Below are 18,900 nucleotides of genomic sequence, written 5' to 3' on the forward strand. Positions count from 1 at the left end.
CCATGTAGTAGGTAGGTATGGTGGACACAAATGGCATAGTGGTTGGCTCAAGTATTTTGGATGCATGAGAAGTATTCCCTCTCGATACAAGGTTTAGGCTAGCAAGGCTTATTTGAAACAAACACAAGGATGAACCGGTGCAGCAAAACTCACATAAAAGACATATTGAAAACATTATAAGACTCTACACCGTCTTCCTTGTTGTTCAAACTCAATACTAGAAATTATCTAGACCTTAGAGAAACCAAATATGCAAACCAAATTATAGCATGCTCTATGTATTTCTTCATTAATGGGTGCAAAGTATATGATGCAAGAGCTTAATCATGAGCACAACAATTGCCAAGTATCACATTACCCAAGACATTAATAGCAATTACTACATGTATCATTTTCCAATTCCAACCATATAACAATTTAACGAAGGAGAAACTTCGCCATGAATACTATGAGTAGAAACCAAGGACATACTTGTCCATATGCTACAGCGGAGCGTGTCTCTCTCCCATAAAGTGAATGCTAGGATCCATTTTATTCAAACAAAACAAAAAACAAAAACAAACCGACGCTCCAAGCAAAGCACATAAGATGTGATGGAATAAAAATATAGTTTCAGGGGAGGAACCTGATAATGTTGTCGATGAAGAAGGGGATGCCTTGGGCATCCCCAAGCTTAGACGCTTGAGTCTTCTTGATATATGCAGGGGTGAACCACCGGGGCATCCCCAAGCTTAGAGCTTTCACTCTCCTTGATCATGTTGCATCATACTCCTCTCTTGATCCTTGAAAACTTCCTCCACACCAAACTCGAAACAACTCATTAGAGGGTTAGTGCACAATAAAAATTAACATATTCAGAGGTGACACAATCATTCTTAACACTTCTGGACATTGCATAAAGCTACTGGACATTAATGGATCAAAGAAATTCATCCAACATAGCAAAAGAGGCAATGCGAAATAAAAGGCAGAATCTGCCAAAACAGAACAGTTCGTATTGAAGAATTTTAAAATGGTACCAGACTTGCTCAAATGAAAATGCCCAAATTGAATGAAAGTTGCGTACATATCTGAGGATCATGCACGTAAATTGGCTTAATTTTCTGAGCTACCTACAGGGAGGTAGACCCAGATTCGTGACAGCAAAGAAATCTGAAACTGCGCAGTAATCCAAATCTAGTACTTACTTTACTATCAAAGACTTTACTTGGCACAACAAAACTCAAAACTAAGATAAAGAGAGGTTGCTACAGTAGTAAACAACTTCCAAGACACAAAATAAAAAAAAAGTACTGTAGGTAAAAACATGGGTTGTCTCCCATAAGCGCTTTTCTTTAACGCCTTTCAGCTAGGCGCAGAAAGTGTGTATCAAGTATTATCGAAGGGTGGTACTTCTACAGCGGGGTGTGGATTTTTCTCAACCAGGCATAGTATATTAGATACATAAGTTTTAGCATTTCCCTTTTCATTAGTCTTAGGCGTGCTACTCTCATCAAACAAATTTTCAGGAACAAGCCAAGCATAGTTATTTTCTAGTGCATCATTCATAGCTAAGAGTTTACATGGTATTGGTGCTTTGATCTCCCCACCATCATCAATATTATTAGTGTATCTTATTCTATCCATGTCCATCTTTTCAAGGAGACTAACAAAATTAGTATGCGAACCAAGCATATTAAATTTAGCAAAGACCTTTCTAGCTTCTCTTGCTAGACCACCAAATTCTCTAAGAAGGGTTTCTAAAACAAAATCTTTCTTTTCCCCTTCTTCCATATCACCAAGTGTGAGAAACATGTGTTGGATTATAGGATTAAGATTAACAAATTTAGTTTCCAACAGGCGAACTAAATGCGCAGCAGCAATTTCATAAGTAGGCGCAAGGTCTACCAAGTGTCTATCTTCAAAATTTTCAATGGTACTAACATAATTGAAGAATTCTTCTATATTATTTCTCCCAACTATAGACCCACGTCCTACCGGTATGTCTTTTGTGGTAAAATTAAAAGGAAACATGATGAATCAAGTAAAGTAAATGCAAGTAACTAATTTTTGTGTGTTTTTGATATAGCAAACAAGATAGCAAATAAAGTAAAACTAGCAACTAATTTTTTTGTATTTTGATTTAGTGCAGCAAACAAAGTAGTAAATAAAACTAAGCAAGACAAAAACAAAGTAAAGAGATTGAGAAGTGGAGACTCCCCTTGCAGCGTGTCTTGATCTCCCCGGCAACGGCGCCAGAAAAAAGCTGCTTGATACGCGTTCAACACGCGTCCGTTGGGAACCCCAAGAGGAATGTGTGATGCGTACAGCGGCAAGTTTCCCTCAGTATGAAACCAAGGTTATCGAACCAGTAGGAGCCAAGAAGCACGTTGAAGGTTGATGGCGGCGGGATGTAGTGCGGCGCAACACTGTGGATTCCGGCGCCAACGTGGAACCCGCACAACACAACCAAAGTACTTTGCCCCAACGAAACGGTGAGGTTGTCAATCTCACCGGCTTGCTGTAACAAAGGATTAACCGTATTGTGTGGAAGATGATTGTTTGCAGAAAATGAGAACAAGTATTGCAAAGAGATTGTATTTCAAGAAAGAGAATTGGACCGGGTCCACGATTCACTAGAGGTGTCTCTCCCATAAGATAAACAGCATGTTGGGTGAACAAATTACGCTTGGGCAATTGACAAATAAAGAGGGCATGACCATGCACATACATATCATGATGAGTATAGTGAGATTTAATTGGGCATTACGATAAAGTACATAGACCGCCATCCAATCGCATCTATGCCTAAAAAGTCCACCTTCAAAGTTATCATCCGAACCCCTCCTGTGTTAAGTTGCAAAGCAACAGACAATTGCATTAAGTATGGTGCGTAATGTAATCAACAACTACATCTTTAGACATAGCATCAATGTTTTATCCCTAGTGGCAACAGCACAACACAACCTTAGAACTTTCTGTCACCGTCCTGGTGTCAATGCAGCATGAACCCACTATCGAGCATAAGTACTCCCTCTTGGAGTTACAAGCATCTACTTGGCCAGAGCATCTACTAGTAACGGAGAGCATGCAAGATCATAAACAACACATAGATATAACTTTGATAATCAACATAACAAGTATTCTCTATTCATCGGATCCCAACAAACGCAACATATAGAATTACAGATAGATGATCTTGATCATGTTAGGCAGCTCACAAGATCCGACAATGATAGCACAATGGGGAGAAGACAACCATCTAGCTACTGCTATGGACCCATAGTCCAGGGGTAGACTACTCACACATCACACCGGAGGCGACCATGGCGGCGTAGAGTCCTCCGGGAGATGAATCCCCTCTCCGGCAGGGTGCCGGAGGTGATCTCTGGATCCCGAGATGGGATCGGCGGCGGCGGCGTCTCTGGAAGGTTTTCCGTATCGTGGCTCTCGGTACTGGGGGTTTCGCGACGGAGGCTATTTGTAGGCGGAAGGGCAGGTCAAGAGGCGGCACGGGGGCCCCACACCACAGGGCCGCGCGGCCAAGGGGGGGGGGGGGCCGCGCCGCCCTAGGGTGTGGCCCCCTCGTGGCCCCTCTTCGTCTCCTCTTCGGACTTCTGGAAGCTTCGTGGCAAAATAGGACCCTGGGCGTTGATTTCGTCCAATTCCGAGAATATTTCGTTACTAGGATTTCTGAAACCAAAAACAGCAGAAACAAAGAATCGGCACTTCGGCATCTTGTTAATAGGTTAGTTCCAAAAAATGCACGAATATGACATAAAGTGTGCATAAAACATGTAGATAACATCAATAATGTGGCATGGAACATAAGAAATTATCGATACGTCGGAGACGTATCATTCGGCAAGCTTATTTTTGTGGTATGAATATATCTACCTTCATATCCACTTTTTCACATCCATTTCTCTTCTAATTGAGATGTAACCACTGTTTCAAAAAATCGTCAGATTCAACGATTAATCGCCCAATTAATACCTATTCAGTGGTCACCGATTAGCCGATAAACTCATTTATCGTCCGATTAACTCATTTATCGCCCGATTAATCGGCCGATTTGCCTATTAATCGCTAATCATCAGCCGACCGAGTTGACCCCGATAAGCGATTTCCTCAACATTGGATGCAACTATTTCTACATCCATTTGCAGTTTATTAAATATGAATATCTGATATTCTAATATACACACTGCCACTTTGCACCACTAATTGTGGTATTATTGTATGGTACTATGCACACTAAGTGGCCTTATGAATCTTGGCATCTGACTTCGAAGTGCCGACTTTCCAAACTATTTACATCTAAAATATTTTACTTCACACCGTAAGGGCATGTAAAGTGGTTGATAAGACTATCTTATCTTAATCCTGCCACGTAATCTAGATATAACAATAAAAATGATGTACATTGGGTAAATTTTTAATCTTATCTCTACCAAGGAGGTGTTCTAATTTGTGGTGAGAGAGGTCTCTTAATTAAGAGAAGGCAAACCTTTTTTTTCAACTTTCTCTTTCCTCCACCTCATCACATGTCCTAAGAAATTTCTTGATGGATACTTGCATCCATGACATATGTCCTCATCCACCTGAGCAGAAACCATGCTTGTACACATGATGAACCGTGCTAACTTTGAACGGTGGTTTAAACCGATACATTTGATTTCCCTAGAGATACCAATACTTTGTGAGAACCGTGCTAACTTTGAACGGTGGTTTAAACCGATACATTTGATTTTCCTAGAGATACCAATACTTTGTGAATTGTGATATATAACCATGTTGCCGCATGGTATGTGTTGCACTATCAATTTGCCAACCGTCTTAATGATGCAAGATGAAGTATATCATCTCGCATTGGCTTCTACATGAATCACATAGACCCATTCCAACAAGCAAATAAGTTAAAGTATAATTTCAAAAACAAATTTAATGAAGTGCAAGCACGCCTCTGTTCTGCATAATTTTTTCAACAACTCCTAGTCACATAGCAACATTAGCATTTGAACGACATAAAGAAATTAGAACAATCATAGCTCTCGCAAGGCTAGCCATGACATCATCCTATACCCTGTCTATCATTGCAACTTGAGTGTATTACGTTGGCACCAACATTGCAGTTAGATGCATGACATGAATAATAAATTAATAAGTTCACTAAAAAAACAAATATAGATCATAGTTCGCTAAAAAATCCGTAGCGTGGCAGGCCCGAATGCTGAAAACGGAGTGCCAGAAAGAGAAAGAAACAAAGCAAATTTTTTATTTTCCGAAACAGAATCATCAAAAAGCAAAGCAAAATTTCCGAGTGTTTCTGCGAGCTGCTGGTCCGTCCGGTGTGGTGCCGGTGCCGCCGCCCCACACACACAAGAGAAGACACAGCACAAGGGCACGCACGCACACATTCACATTCTTTCCTTTCGTTTGCTCGCCCACAAAACCCTCCGACAAATCTCTCTCTCCCTCCCCCCCACCTTTGTTCGCCTCTCTCTCCTCCTTTCCCTCCTCCGCTCTGCTCCCCGCCTCGGGATTCGCGTCCGCCCCTTTCTCGCCTTCCTCCGTGCGGGACCGAGCTCCAACCCCGGCACCGCAGCGAAAGGGTTGCGGCGGCGGAGGCGGCGGCGGCGGCCAGGAGGAGCAGCGGCAGCAGGAGGAGGCGATGGCGGCGGCGGCTAGGGTTTCGATCCCGGCGGCGGTGCGGCGGACAATCCAGAACATCAAGGAGATCGCGGGGAACCACACCGACGACGAGGTCTACGCCGCGCTCCGCGAATGCGACATGGATCCCAACGAGACCGCGCAGAAGCTCCTCCACCAAGGTAATCCCCCTCCTACCCCACCCCACCCCGGCCCGATTCCGTTCGATTCGGTTCTGCATGCGGCGGCGGCGCGCTCGGTGTTAGCGCCGGGAAATGGGGCTTCCCCTAGGTCTGCGAGGAGGACATGATGCGCGATTATGCGTAGTGTGCCTCGGGGGACTGGCCCATGATTTGACGCGCGCCTGGTTGGTCCGGGTTCGGGTGGGTCTAGGGTTTGTGTTGCCCTTCCCTCTTCTGTTTGATGTGTAGTCATTGTAAGATCCTGTCGTGGGGTAGAACGTAAATGGGTAGAGCTTGGTTAAATCATGTCGCAGGGTTTGTGTCCTCTATTGGATTCCGTTAGTTTCTTCTCTAGGGTTGCTGCTGGCGCTAGAAATATTTGCAGGGAATGCCCGGCTTATGGTTTATATGTCTTATCTCATCTCTAATGGAAGTATGATATCCTGTCCTGGAGGATAATAGCAGAGTAGTATGTTTGTTGGTGCTTCCTGGATCTGAGTTGATAGCAACACAGGTCATGGTGTTATCTTTGACATGAGGGATGGATAGTGCAGTTCGCTTCTGCTGTTCTTTCCTGCGGTAGATGGGCCAGTGGTTTCTGCAGCTAGGTGTTGAAATCCTTCTGTGCATTTCTTGTGCTATTTGCGCTAAGTTGAGTAGGAACCCGACAAACAGGGCCTGACTCTTCTTTCACTTAGTTTATGGTCATATAAAAGCGTCGTTCGTTTGTGTTTCTTCATTATGATTGTTTAGATCTTCAGGACTACAACAACTTGGGGGTCTCTTTGGAATACTGGAGTTTACACAGGGACATAGTTTCAAAGATTCTAGTTATCCATTATATTTTCATGGTCAAGAAGGATGTGTTGGACTCATGGTAACATGACTTTGTTTGAGGCATAGCTTGTGGAGTTAGCCTCAACCTAACTTTTTTTTTAAACCGCAAAGACTTAAATCTAGTCTTTTCGCCTTAAGAACATGAGTTTTCTTTATGTGGGGAATGGATCATTCATATATCTTGTTCCCTGGAGAGTGGTGATTATGTTGAGGCAAACTGAACAGAAGTAACAGATCGTTGTAGTCACCGCGCTTGCAGTTGATCGATAGAATGGATGTCTTGTAACATGACTTCCTCCCAAGCCTAGTTACTAGAGTTAGTTTCAACTTCACTCTTTTTTTTTTAGCTTTCCACGTCAGAACTGCCAAACATCAAATTCTAGCCTTTTCTCTGTAAGAAAAGCTTATGTTATTATATGTGGTGAGTTTTGATTCGAACATTTCTTATTCTCTGGCGATACGTTGAGGTAAACAGAAACAATGGATTGTTTGATTTATCCTTTTGTGCTTCACTGCATGTCATGTCATATATCACCAATGTTTACTTCATTTGTTGTTGCACTTTTGATGTTAGATCTTTAAGTACTAATGCACCCTAATAAAATCTTTGGTTCTTTCAGATACCTTCCATGAGGTGAAAAGAAAGCGTGACAAGAAAAAGGAGGTAAGGGGGCTCTACCTGCTTTGACCCCTGTACAGTTACCGTGCCATTTTTCGCACTTATCCTTATCTGGTCTTTCTTTTATGACCTCTAATAAAGCTCTAAATTGGCCAAATACAGTCCATTTGCACTATCAAGGTTCTGTTATTAGATTGTATGTCATTGCAAGATAATGGCGATGAGAGCTAGTTTTAAATAAGTTTATATTGGGGCTGGGGCATGAGCCAACATGACATAATTGCCATTTGTTTGCTGAACAGGCTGGCACAACACTTGATAATACATATTCAACAAGGAACTAGAAATGTGGCAGGCTGTTAATTTGTAAACAACTTATTTTTCATTTATAAGCTTATCCGTTCATTCATCTTATGTTTGAACTGTGTTGTGTCTTAAGAGTGACACAAATCTATGTTGTAGAGGTGGTTGAATTGCATATCAGCAGTAATTTTAATTCATAAGTTTGATCCAGCATTGTGCTTATGGTTTGGTAAAAGTGTGTTGTGCAAAATATAGTGCTACAATAGGGAGACAGCTACATACAGATTTCACGGGTGATCCGGTCTACCAGAAATGTTCTGCTACGTTGCTCGATTTCGCCCCTCCTTTTGGTATTTTCATAAATAATGTCTTTGTACCTTTCGTTTTGTTTACGGATGTGGAGTTCTATACTTCTATTATTGCTCTCTAAATTGCACTATTAGTCAACTGAATTTGTCATAATTTTTAGGTACTTCAGTACTCACATGGGCATATAAGATATCATATTCATATATACTACTCCCTCTGTTTCATATTATAAGACGTTTTGGCAAATCAAATTAGTTTGCCAAAATGTCTTATAATATGGAACGGCCTGATAGTTGCTATCTGAGTTTCCATTTCTGTTGACAGGTGCTAAAATAACCTTTTTCTTTGCCTTACAGGGCAACAAAGAATCTGCTGATCCGCGATGGAGATCTGGGACGCAGGGGCGAGGTGGAAAGGGTGGCCGTGGGAACTATTCAGCACGCCAATCAAGCAATTCTAGTGGTATGCTTGCATTACTCTCTGTTTTAACAGTTAAAAGAGATTGGATGGAGTATATAATGGTAGAACTGTACATGAAGCTTGTACTAAATCCGAGTCAATTAAAAGGAATCAGAGGGAGTATTTTTCTTTGAAGATCTGCTTTTATACTTTATCCTAGAACATATGGATGATCTGATGATTTTGTTCTGCTGATGGAAGTTGTATATAGTCAGGACCTACGACTGCTGTTGCCATTTCATTTTGTTAGTGCAACTTACTAATCTGTAAATGTGCATTTGTACAATGAATAGGATTGCATATTCCTCTTGACATGATAAATTCATGTATCATGCTGTATCCACTTAGAAGTAGCCCAGTAGTGAGAACTATTTTATAAGAAATAATTCTTGCATTACATGTACTAAAATTTCTTGGTTCTACAGACAGCACAGGGAGAAATGCTCTTGCTGGAAAGGAAATTGACGTGAATCCGAGCATGGATAAGTGCAGTAGCTCTTCAGCTGTCAACCCAATCACAGCCACGAAGACACCAACTTCCGTAAGGTATTTATATTGGAAAGGAAAGCTATTAAACAGTTCTTGTTCATCAAGTTCTCTGCGCTGTCCTTGTATTTGTGTCTCCTGGCTTTGTAATACAACAGGCTCTATTTATATGGATCTCCAGCCTGTTTAATACAACAGGCTCTATTTCTATAGTTTTGTTGTTGCAACCTAGTATCTTAATATTTCAAGTTTTCTTGGATCACTTGGTATGTGGAGATGAAAAACGGATGACATTGCTTGTTAAACGTATGACATTCAGATTTATATTGAAAAAAGCAATTGCCACTTCTAAAACTGGCAAAAAACTGTTCATATGTCCATCTGCTACTCTTTCAAAAGAAACAGGAGATGAATGACCAATATAACAATCATGTGTCTACATTTGTTTTGTACAGGTCACAAAGGGACATATTTTGCCATGACCTTTTGTTTGTGCACATATAATCATACAATGCAGATGTGAAAACTTTCCCACATTTTTCTGAAATTTGCAATAGTCTTCATTAACGTGAGCAAGTGCATCTGAGTGCCATTAAGAATTATTGTGCACAACAGGAAGTCATGTCCTGATGCAACTATTTTATACGCAACTGACCTTTTGCCAGTTTGTCAGGTGGGTTATCCAATGGTCCATCACAAACTCCTGCTGCCATGGCGAAAAATTCTCTTTCTGGTAGCCATTTGCCATCTTCAGATTCAAAAGGACCGGCAGATCTTAAAAGTACCCCAGAAGAGGTTGTGGGCTTAGTTTCACATGTAAGCCAAACGTCTACACTGCCACCACCATCCAAAGCAGGAGTGTGTACTTCCATTGCAGACTCAGTGCTTACTCCATCACTTGAAGCCCACAGCCAATGTGAGACCATTGCCAACAAACATGCTTCCAGAAGTCAGCGGGCAGCAGGGTTGTCTTCTGATGATGTACCAGCAGTTCTGAAAGGTAAACTTTCATATTTAAATGCACTCGTTTCAGTTAGAACCAGTAAACCACATTTCTCTTGTCCTTGTTATGTTATTAACACATTTTCGTATGTCTAGACACATCTCAACCTTCTGTTTCATCACCTACTGTGCTACCATCTGGTAGTAGGCCATCGTCTAGCTACAGTAGCCGTTCACAACAGCCAGGTGGCTCGCAAAAAGGTACTTGTCAAATTCTGAAATCCAACATGTAAGCCCAGTACTCTATAACTTATTGGAGAACAGCTCGAGAACTATCGCTACAAGTTCTCTAAATCGTGAGGTTATAACATTGTTATTGCTGCAAATGCAGCTATTACATCTGCATCTGCCTACCATTTCTACTTTGTGGGAGATTATAAAAAATTGACATGAAATTAAGCTTTCAGGCCCAAATTATTCTAGAATATGCGCTAAGGGTTGTATGGTTGCATTTTCTCTATAAATAATAAGATGTGAAAATGTTTTTGCACGCTCTCTAAAAAAGGCTCATAAGATTTAGTGAAAATAATATGAAGTCATCATAATACCCATCTGATCAAAGCTGTCATCTAAACCTTAAAATTTCCATCTATAGACGCTGTTGACTAATTCAAAACATCCAAGTGCATCTACCATGATTATATTTTGATTTATAATTTACTGTTAGTCTGTTAGATCATTGATAGCACTATATTTTCACTTACTAATCTGTTGTGTGATCAAGGAGGTCTAAGGCGACATTTGCAGCCCCATTGGCACACTCCCAGTTGCTAGTTTTTACCATAGTTATATTGGAGATGTCTGAGTCAGTGCACACTCCAAGTTGCTAGTTTTACCATAGTTATATTGGAGATGTCTGAGTCAGTCGTCTGAGTTGTTATGCACCTTAATTATCCGACTTGAGTATAAGATATTCAATAAAGGATACTATCCTGTTTTTTTATAAAGGTGCGATTTATTCTCATGAGGGAATCTATCTATTTGCCTGTGCAAAAGATTCAACCTCTCAAACAATGAATCGAGAGTTTATTTAGTATATTTCTTGAGAGTAGTTTAGTGTAGTTATCCTGAAGCCATCCGAAATCACGCCCTTGTGCAAAAGAGGCAACCTCTCAAACAATGAATCGAGAGTTTATTTAGTATTTCTTGAGAGTAGTTCATTGAAGCCATCCAAAATCACCCCCTTGTGAAAAACCAAGGAATGAAGGCTTTTCTGTATTGTTTCCCTTGAGAATCATCCAAAACCACCCCCTTGTGAAAAACCAAGGAATGAAGGCTTTTCTGTATTGTTTCCCTTGAGAATCATTGTGCGTCCTCTTTCACATGTGGAATATCTGGCTTCAATTACTGGGCTGGGCCTTTTGTGTCAATGAAGGCAAGACTTCTAAGTTGAACCGCTGGCATAATCTCATATCCATTAGGATTGAACTGAATTTATCAAATAAACTTCGTGCAGAATTTTATCAAAATAAACTTGCATGTTAGTAGTATGAACTAAAGCATGGACCAGTGAAGCTCTTACCGATCCTTGTTACTGGCTTATTGCTTGTTTCATGGCTAACTGTAGAGCAAGCCAGAATACTAGATTTTTGTTATGAATACATTTCTTTCTAAGGGATGCATGAATAGATCTTATTTGACTCGCATAATCCTTCCTACTGAGAGTGACAATTTCTTTCCAAAAAATAAAGTCACAACAATTAAGCAATTAGTATTTACGACCTTGCTCAATCCTTCATTTCATGCGCACTCTCATTTCTTCTATGTTTGCATACCTCCACTTTATAGATTGTGTTATGTTTGCTATATACCGTCCACTATAAATATACTACCTCCGTTCCAATTAATAAGGCATATAAATTTAGTCAAAAGTCAAACCTTACTAAGTTTGACCAACTGTAGATAAGAAAACATCAACATCTACAATACTAAAGTAATACATTATGAAAAATATATTTATGGCGAGTATATTGATATTGATTTGGTACAGTGTATGTTCATAATTTTGTCTAAAACATTGGTCAAACTTAGATGTCTGACATTTGACTAAATTTCTATGCATTATTCATTGGAATGGAGGGAGTGGATTCTTGACCTGTAACCAGATTTGTAGGTCACTTCATAAATTCTTAGTTGATGTGCGTAATCCTTTCTACTGTGAGGGCTTGTTTGGTACTAGAGTTTTAGTGGGGATTAGTGGGGATAATCCGCTCCAAACTTTAAATCCCCACTTTTCCCCAATGCATGTTTGGTGCTAGAGTATGAGCGAGTTTAATCCCCACTTATCCCCACTTTTTCCCAAATTTTAGTGCAATTTTTTCAATCCCCAATACTCTACTCCTACCTAGTGGATTGAGGATGGGGTTTTGTGGGGATTGGGTGACAACAGAGATTCACCCAATACTCTAGAGTATTATTCCCACTAATCCCCACTAAAACACTAGTACCAAACAAGGCCTGAAAGTGACAGTTTCTCTCACAAATAAAGTCGCAACAATTAAGCAATTTATACTTACAATCTAGCTCAATATCCTTCATTTCACGCTCGCTCTCATTTCTTCTATGTTTTCTTTATACCCTCCAGCCTCCACTTTAGGCGTTGTTTGGTACTAGAGTTTTTGTGGGGATTAGTGCGGATAATACTCTAGAGTATTGGGTGATCCCCTCCTGTCACCCAATCCCCACAAAATCCCATCCCCAATCCACTAGGTAGGGGTAGAGTATTGGCGATTGAGAAAAATACACTAAGATTGGAGAAAAGGTGGGGATAAGCGGGGATTAAACCCACTCAATACTCTAGTACCAAACATATTTTTAGAAGTAAGTGGGGATTTAAATTTTGGAGGGGATTATCCCCACTATCCCTACAAAAACTCTAGTACGAAAGAAAGCCTTATAGATTATGTTATGTTTGCTTTATATCTTCCACTTTATAGATTATGTTATGTTTGCTTTATGCCATCCACTTTATAAACAGACAGATTCTTGACTTGTAAACAGATTTGTAGATCATGGTAAATTACTTGAAAGGAACAGTCCTTTGTTTTTGAAAATGTTGCCTTTCCTTTATTAAATATAGTGCAATTTTTGTTATCTAGCTGTTCCAAATAAGGAGTGGAAGCCAAAACCAACGAACAAACCCACCCAAGCTGAAAATGTTACCCATGGTGATGTACCTGTTACTGTGAAGGATGCTCCACAGTCTGTTCTGGTGTCGACTTCCGTTCACAAGGAAGATATCTCCTCGGAAATGGACAAAAAACTCAGTGATATGCAGTTATTTGACAAGCAGCAGGTCATTATCCCGGATCACCTTCAGGTCACAGAGTCGGAAAAATACGGGATCAGTTTCGGCAGTTTTGGCACCAGTGTTGAACATCCTACAGGCTTTCCAAATGAACATGAGAATGCGAAGATCTCCATGCTGCCTGAATATGAATCTTCACCAGAGGTGGAGGAAGCTGTGGAAGAACCTGCCTCCTCTAGGTTTGTATCTTTGACTACTGGCCTTATGCAATGTTATTGAACTGTTCACTCTGTATATTTGACTACTGTAATATAGTCTTATGTTTAGTGAACAAAATTTGTCCAAATTAGTTAGTTTTGAATATGGTTGTCATCTTTCTGAGTTCTGTTATGGGAATCAGTTCCATGCTCTTCATACTTAATTGTGGACGTAGTTTTTTTGTGCCTAGAAATGTTTGCATATTTCCTCCTTTAGGGATCATAGAATCCTGGTTGATAGTGAATATATGGATCTAGTGGCATACACACAGAGAAATGCTTACTTTCTTGAAGGAGTTTTCATTAGGCTCGGTTAGTTGATGTTGTCCATTTTGGTACTCCATGTTAATAGCATCGAAACTCCATTAGCATATTTTCTCAATCCACATTTAAGTACGTCATGTACACCATGTTAATTGCCAACCCATACCATGATATTTTATATGTTAATCTCTCCTCCAACCAAACCATCGGAAACCTTGGTGGAATTACTGCTGAGTAGCATTTCCCCCAAAATCCTTTGAACCAAATGGGGCCGTAGTGTGGATTTGCTTTTTGAGGGGTGACAGAGAATATGTATTCATTTGTGTACACATTGGGCTTGGGCGTCGATACATTCTTGTAGATTGCCTGCTCTATGGATCTCAGGGTAATAATAGGTAGTGAAGTTCTGAACCAACATTTGTTTTTCACTGTTTGTGTTCCGTTGATTGAAGCTATTTCCTGTGTCATAACTAGTGTTTTTTGTCTCAAGTTCCTGTGTGCAGTCATACTTAATATTTGTTTGGTAATTGAACTGCAGTTATCATGGTGCATCCTCTACTGTTCAAGCGGCCACCGAGCCAGGTCATCAGCAGCTGACTGCTGAAATAACAGATAATATTTCACGTCAAGAGGTTGATAATTCGTCCAGTACTCCTGAAACTGCAGATTCTGATCAATCAAAGGACACAACAGCTCCACACATGCCCCAAGATTCATCCCAAAATACTTACACATCATATGCGTTGGTGCCACAACCCCAAGGAAATCAGATTCCGTTACTAGAGACATCTGAATACCAGGCACGTGACATTATTTGAACTACGCTTTTATCATGCAGTACTTACCATTCATATGAAAGTGGTTTGACTACTTAGACCCCCCTGTGTCACACACTCACCCAACGTGTCAACATGCATAGCTGAAAAGTCACTTTCATCACACTAGATAATTTTAACTTTCTATGTACACTACACGTTACATGTTGAGTTATTTTACATTGCACAACCTTGCTGGAAATATTGTTTCCTGTAGCACACAGTATACTTCTATCTGCTTCACATTCTTGACCTTTTTATAGGCCAATCTTTTTGTCCATTGGTCTGATATGATTTTTGTTTGCTTTGGCCAATCTTTTATGTTAATGCCGTGCTACCCAACATCAGGTCTAATAAACACTGCCGAATTGTGCATACAGGTGCAACAGCCAAATGATTTTGTTGCGAATTATTATACTTACCGGCCAAGTGTTGATGCTGATTGTCATCTCTCCCCAATAACTGCTCCTGGAGCTGCTGTGAAGTCTGGGAACATGTCAGTTGCACCTGCTCAAACTGGCCAGGCTCAAGAGGTTTGCATCTAGACTCTTCTACATCACATTGCGTTTTCGCTCTCAGTTGCTAAGCTTGTTAGTGTGGAACCTTAGCCAATTAATGCTAATAATTTATGTCTTCATAATGTGTAGTACGTTTGATCATGTTTTGAATTGATTTACTTGACCACTCTTCATCCTGACAGTAAAATATGTCGAAGTGTTTTTTTTGGAGACCAATACGTAAAAAAATGATGTTCTGTCTGATGCCAAAATTTCAAACAGGAACCTTAACGTGAAGATAATTTATTTTAACAACTAAACAATGTAAATTTGTTAGCCTTTTTTACTTTTGTAATGCATGGGTAGGTATCACATCTTGCATATAGGCCACTTGCACTTTTTTTTCCTGTCTATCCTTTTGACAGTTCTATGTTGATTACCACAGGAACTCAACTCAATGGTGCTGTCTTCATCCGGACCCACTTCACTTGCCACCCCAGCTCCTGGAGTCGTACCAAGTTCTATTTCTATTCCACAACAACCTCTTCCTGTGTTCCGACAGCCTGTTGGTGTACATGTACCTCATTATCAACCAGGCTTTTTCCCATATAATCAGTATATCTCACCGTTCTATGTTCCGCCACATGCGCTTCACCATTTCATGGGCAGTGCTGCTTTTCCTCAAGCTCCTCCACTTGGAAGCATGTATCCACCAGTAAGTTCAGCTGTTGCGCCACCAGTCAAATACTCGGCCAGTGCATATAAACCTGGTGCTAACACTGGAAGCCAGACATATGCTGTAGCACCTGGTGCGTACGGAACATATGGTTCTAGTCCATCCGTCTATACAAATAATAATGTGATGCCAAGCGGAACTCCGGCAGAGAATGGTGATGTCAGCGGATCACAGTTCAAAGAAAATAACATCTATACTGCTGGACAGCAGCAGGTACACACACATGCATAAGTCTGTACTGAAGTCAACTGTTTTATATATTGTTTTGTTGAAAGTCCATATTGATGACTAAAGATATAAGATATGTTTTTGGCATTGTTTTAGTAGAACTACCTGTCTGGTGATTTATTTATATATGGAAATGCTGAGATTGTGGGTTTATTTGTATATAAGGTAGCCAGGCCCGGTCCTAAGATTTCGAGGGCCCAGGGCGAAACAACAAATCAGGGCCCTTTAATAGAAACATAAACAATTAATATATAAAATATTACGACACTAAGTATTTAAAAATATGTATTGATGTCAAGTAATTAATAAATATTGTGTTCAATGTCTTCTCCATACCAAGATGCAAACTTAGTGATGATAATATATCAATACTAACAATTTTATTGTTTATCCCGTGAACTCCTCTCGGTGTAACCGTGTGAGAGTTGGCGCGATGGGTCATCTCAACTCTTGTCGAGGTAATAGTTGAACTGCGCATCACACACACATGAGATGGAGAATTAGACTTGTTCCTAGAAATAACCTTGTAATTTTCTTTCTTTTTTTGAACTACTATCTCAATTGAAATTCTGGATTCTTGGTTGTGAGCCAAGCTTATCTACGTCTGCCGCTACCGCCCGATGGGCACTCCAAGATCAATTACTCGGATCTGAAATCCAGCGTGTTGTTGTTTTTTATGCAAGATCGATATTGTGCGTTGTGCCCATGATCTAAACCAAACGACCACACGTAAGTAATTCTCTCAAGTTCTAATGAAAAGAGAAAAGACCCCTAGCTAACGATAGGGAAAAAAGACCCAAGTCCTAGCCCACTAGCCCACTAGAAAGCATCAGACATAACGCTTCAGCCTCGTCTAAAACCTTACCAGTGGAGCTCTGCACTAGCTCTAATGGCGCAGCCACAAGAGCTCACCCCCACTGCTTATGCCATACCTGGCCAGGGGCCCCTTGGTCTCGGGGGCCCGGGGCGGCCGCCCCTCTGCCCCGCCCTCTGGGCCGGGCCTGAAGGTAGCTAGTGCCATCACTGCTAAAGTTTGCCGTTCTAATGTCTCTTCACATCCTAAATTCATGGGTTGTCAGGTTAGAATGTGATAGGATTGCCAAATGTTAAGTTCATTACTTCCAAGACAACAATTCAGCTTTGTATACTTGCTAGTATTACTAAACCATAGTACTCCCTCTGTCCTAAATAAAACAAGTGACTCAACTTTTTCTAGATACGGAGGTATCTGTAACTAAAATACATCTAGATACATCCGCATCTAGACAAAGTTGAGCCACTTACTTATGGATGGATGGAGTAACTAATATTGGAACCTCGTAAACATATTCAAGTTCGCATTTTGTATTGTCACTCAGCAAATTTTCCTTGTATTTAGAGGATTTCTTTTGTTTCAAACACATGTAGGCTCGCTACAGTTTTCTTAATGTGTAGTCGATTTCATTCGGTTCTGTTGTGTTTCAGTTCAACTAAATTCAGCCACTTGAAAGTTGTATGGTTTCCGCCAAGTTCATTCTACTTGCGCTAAATTCAACATATTTGTTACTACAAAATTATACCAATGAACTGGTCCAGTGACTTGCTGAAATCTCTGTTATAATTGTTTCTTACTGGTTTGTGTATGTTTTCCAGAGTGAAGGCAACGCTGTCTGGATTCCTGCAGCTGGACGGGATCTATCTGCCCTACAATCTAGCTCGTTCTATGGTCTGCCTCCACAGGGGCAGCATCTTGCATTTGCCCCTGCCCAAGCTGGTCATGGTGCGTATGGAGGGATGTACCACCCAGCACAGACTCTTGCTGGAGGTGCTGTTCATCCACTGTTCCAGCCACCACAGACCATTGCCGGAGCTGTTGAAATGGTTGGCCCACCTGTCAATGGTTATCAGCAGCCGCAACATGCTCAGATGAACTGGGCTAACTATTGACGACATGCAGTATATTCTTGCGAGTAGCCACCATAGGATGAAAAAAGAGCAGTCATTTGTTGGATACCTCAAAGTGTTGGTAAAGGAAGTTTTCAAGAGTTTTCAGCATAGGGGGGGCTGATCAAGAGTGTATATATCATCAAGCATGGGTGATCTGCAGGGAAGAGTTGCAGATTCCCAGATGGTCTAGTGCCCATCACTGGTTTGATTTGTAGCAGTAACTGACCATTATGTTAGACGACGAGGGTGTACGCAGGTACCCGTTCTTTTGCCTTGCCCCCACTACGGTTTAAGTTTTGCTGAGAGAAAGTTCCGAGTTTCGTCCCTCTTGAGGTAATAGATACTTTGGACTTGGGAGTTATGGAAGTGAGCTAGTGGGACTTTCATTCTTTCCGCTGCTTTACATGTAAAGTAGTAAATTTTGGTGCTATGAGGACATGTCTGTACTGTTTGTACTTGGGTGTAATACGAACAGCGGTATAAACCATATCCTAAGTTGCAGCAAAGCCTTATTTCTTTTGCGTATTCTGCATCTTGGTTCAGTATACTGCTATACAAACAAAAATCATGGTTTGATCGTTTGGAAGTCCAATCGTCCAAGACTATAACAGGGAGATTTGCTTGTGAATATAACATGGAGATCGTGAAATTAATATATAGGTACTCACTCAACCACTATATCTGGGGTTGCGAGGATAAGTACCTTTGAATATGGGTTTAATGGTATCATTTGTTCGTGGTGATAGCTACTTTATCTAAGATCTGGCATGAAAAATAGAATAGTAGACACCAAATAAAATTGGTGGACAAATGAGAGAATGCTCCCTAAAATTTTGTTTAGTTATTTGGAGTATCTGTGAGAGATCATCTCCTGGAGATCGGCCACAGTCCCATTTCTGAAAATCCAGTCCCATTGTAGGAGATGATCTTTCATTCCACATGTATGGCATCTATGATTTCTTTGCCGAGTTAAATACACTAGTAGTCCCTATACTGTGCGTGTGGCTCGATTTAGTCCTTATACTTGCAGTTTGCAGGCTTTTAGTTGTGTACTTGTCCATTGGACTCAATTTAGATCTAAACCAGGTTTGACGTCAAAGTT

General features: G+C 40.7%; 1 protein-coding gene across 1 annotated transcript; it reads left to right on the forward strand.

Annotated features, from left to right (window-relative positions):
- Nucleotides 1-5,432: 5,432 nt before the first annotated feature.
- LOC127300432 (uncharacterized) lies at nt 5,433-18,323 on the forward strand. The gene is made up of 11 exons (XM_051330537.2): nt 5,433-5,813; nt 7,271-7,314; nt 8,238-8,343; nt 8,766-8,886; nt 9,492-9,826; nt 9,925-10,029; nt 12,927-13,314; nt 14,135-14,396; nt 14,792-14,944; nt 15,354-15,857; nt 17,505-18,323. The coding sequence occupies exons 1-11, from the start codon at nt 5,654-5,656 to the stop codon at nt 17,796-17,798; spliced, it is 2,472 nt and encodes an 823-aa protein (XP_051186497.1). The 5' UTR covers nt 5,433-5,653; the 3' UTR covers nt 17,799-18,323.
- Nucleotides 18,324-18,900: the final 577 nt, after the last annotated feature.

Source organism: Lolium perenne, chromosome 5 (assembly GCF_019359855.2).
Source record: "Lolium perenne isolate Kyuss_39 chromosome 5, Kyuss_2.0, whole genome shotgun sequence".
NCBI classification, from domain to species: Eukaryota; Viridiplantae; Streptophyta; class Magnoliopsida; order Poales; family Poaceae; genus Lolium; species Lolium perenne.

Excerpts from the sequence above, each read along its gene's own strand:
- LOC127300432 (XM_051330537.2), top strand. The coding sequence starts at position 5,654 with ATGGCGGCGGCGGCTAGGGTTTCGATCCCGGCGGCGGTGCGGCGGACA. Across the intron at positions 8,887-9,491 it reads AAGACACCAACTTCCGTAAG|TTTGTCAGGTGGGTTATCCA; the intron begins GTATTTATATTG and ends ACCTTTTGCCAG. Across the intron at positions 9,827-9,924 it reads TGTACCAGCAGTTCTGAAAG|ACACATCTCAACCTTCTGTT; the intron begins GTAAACTTTCAT and ends TCGTATGTCTAG.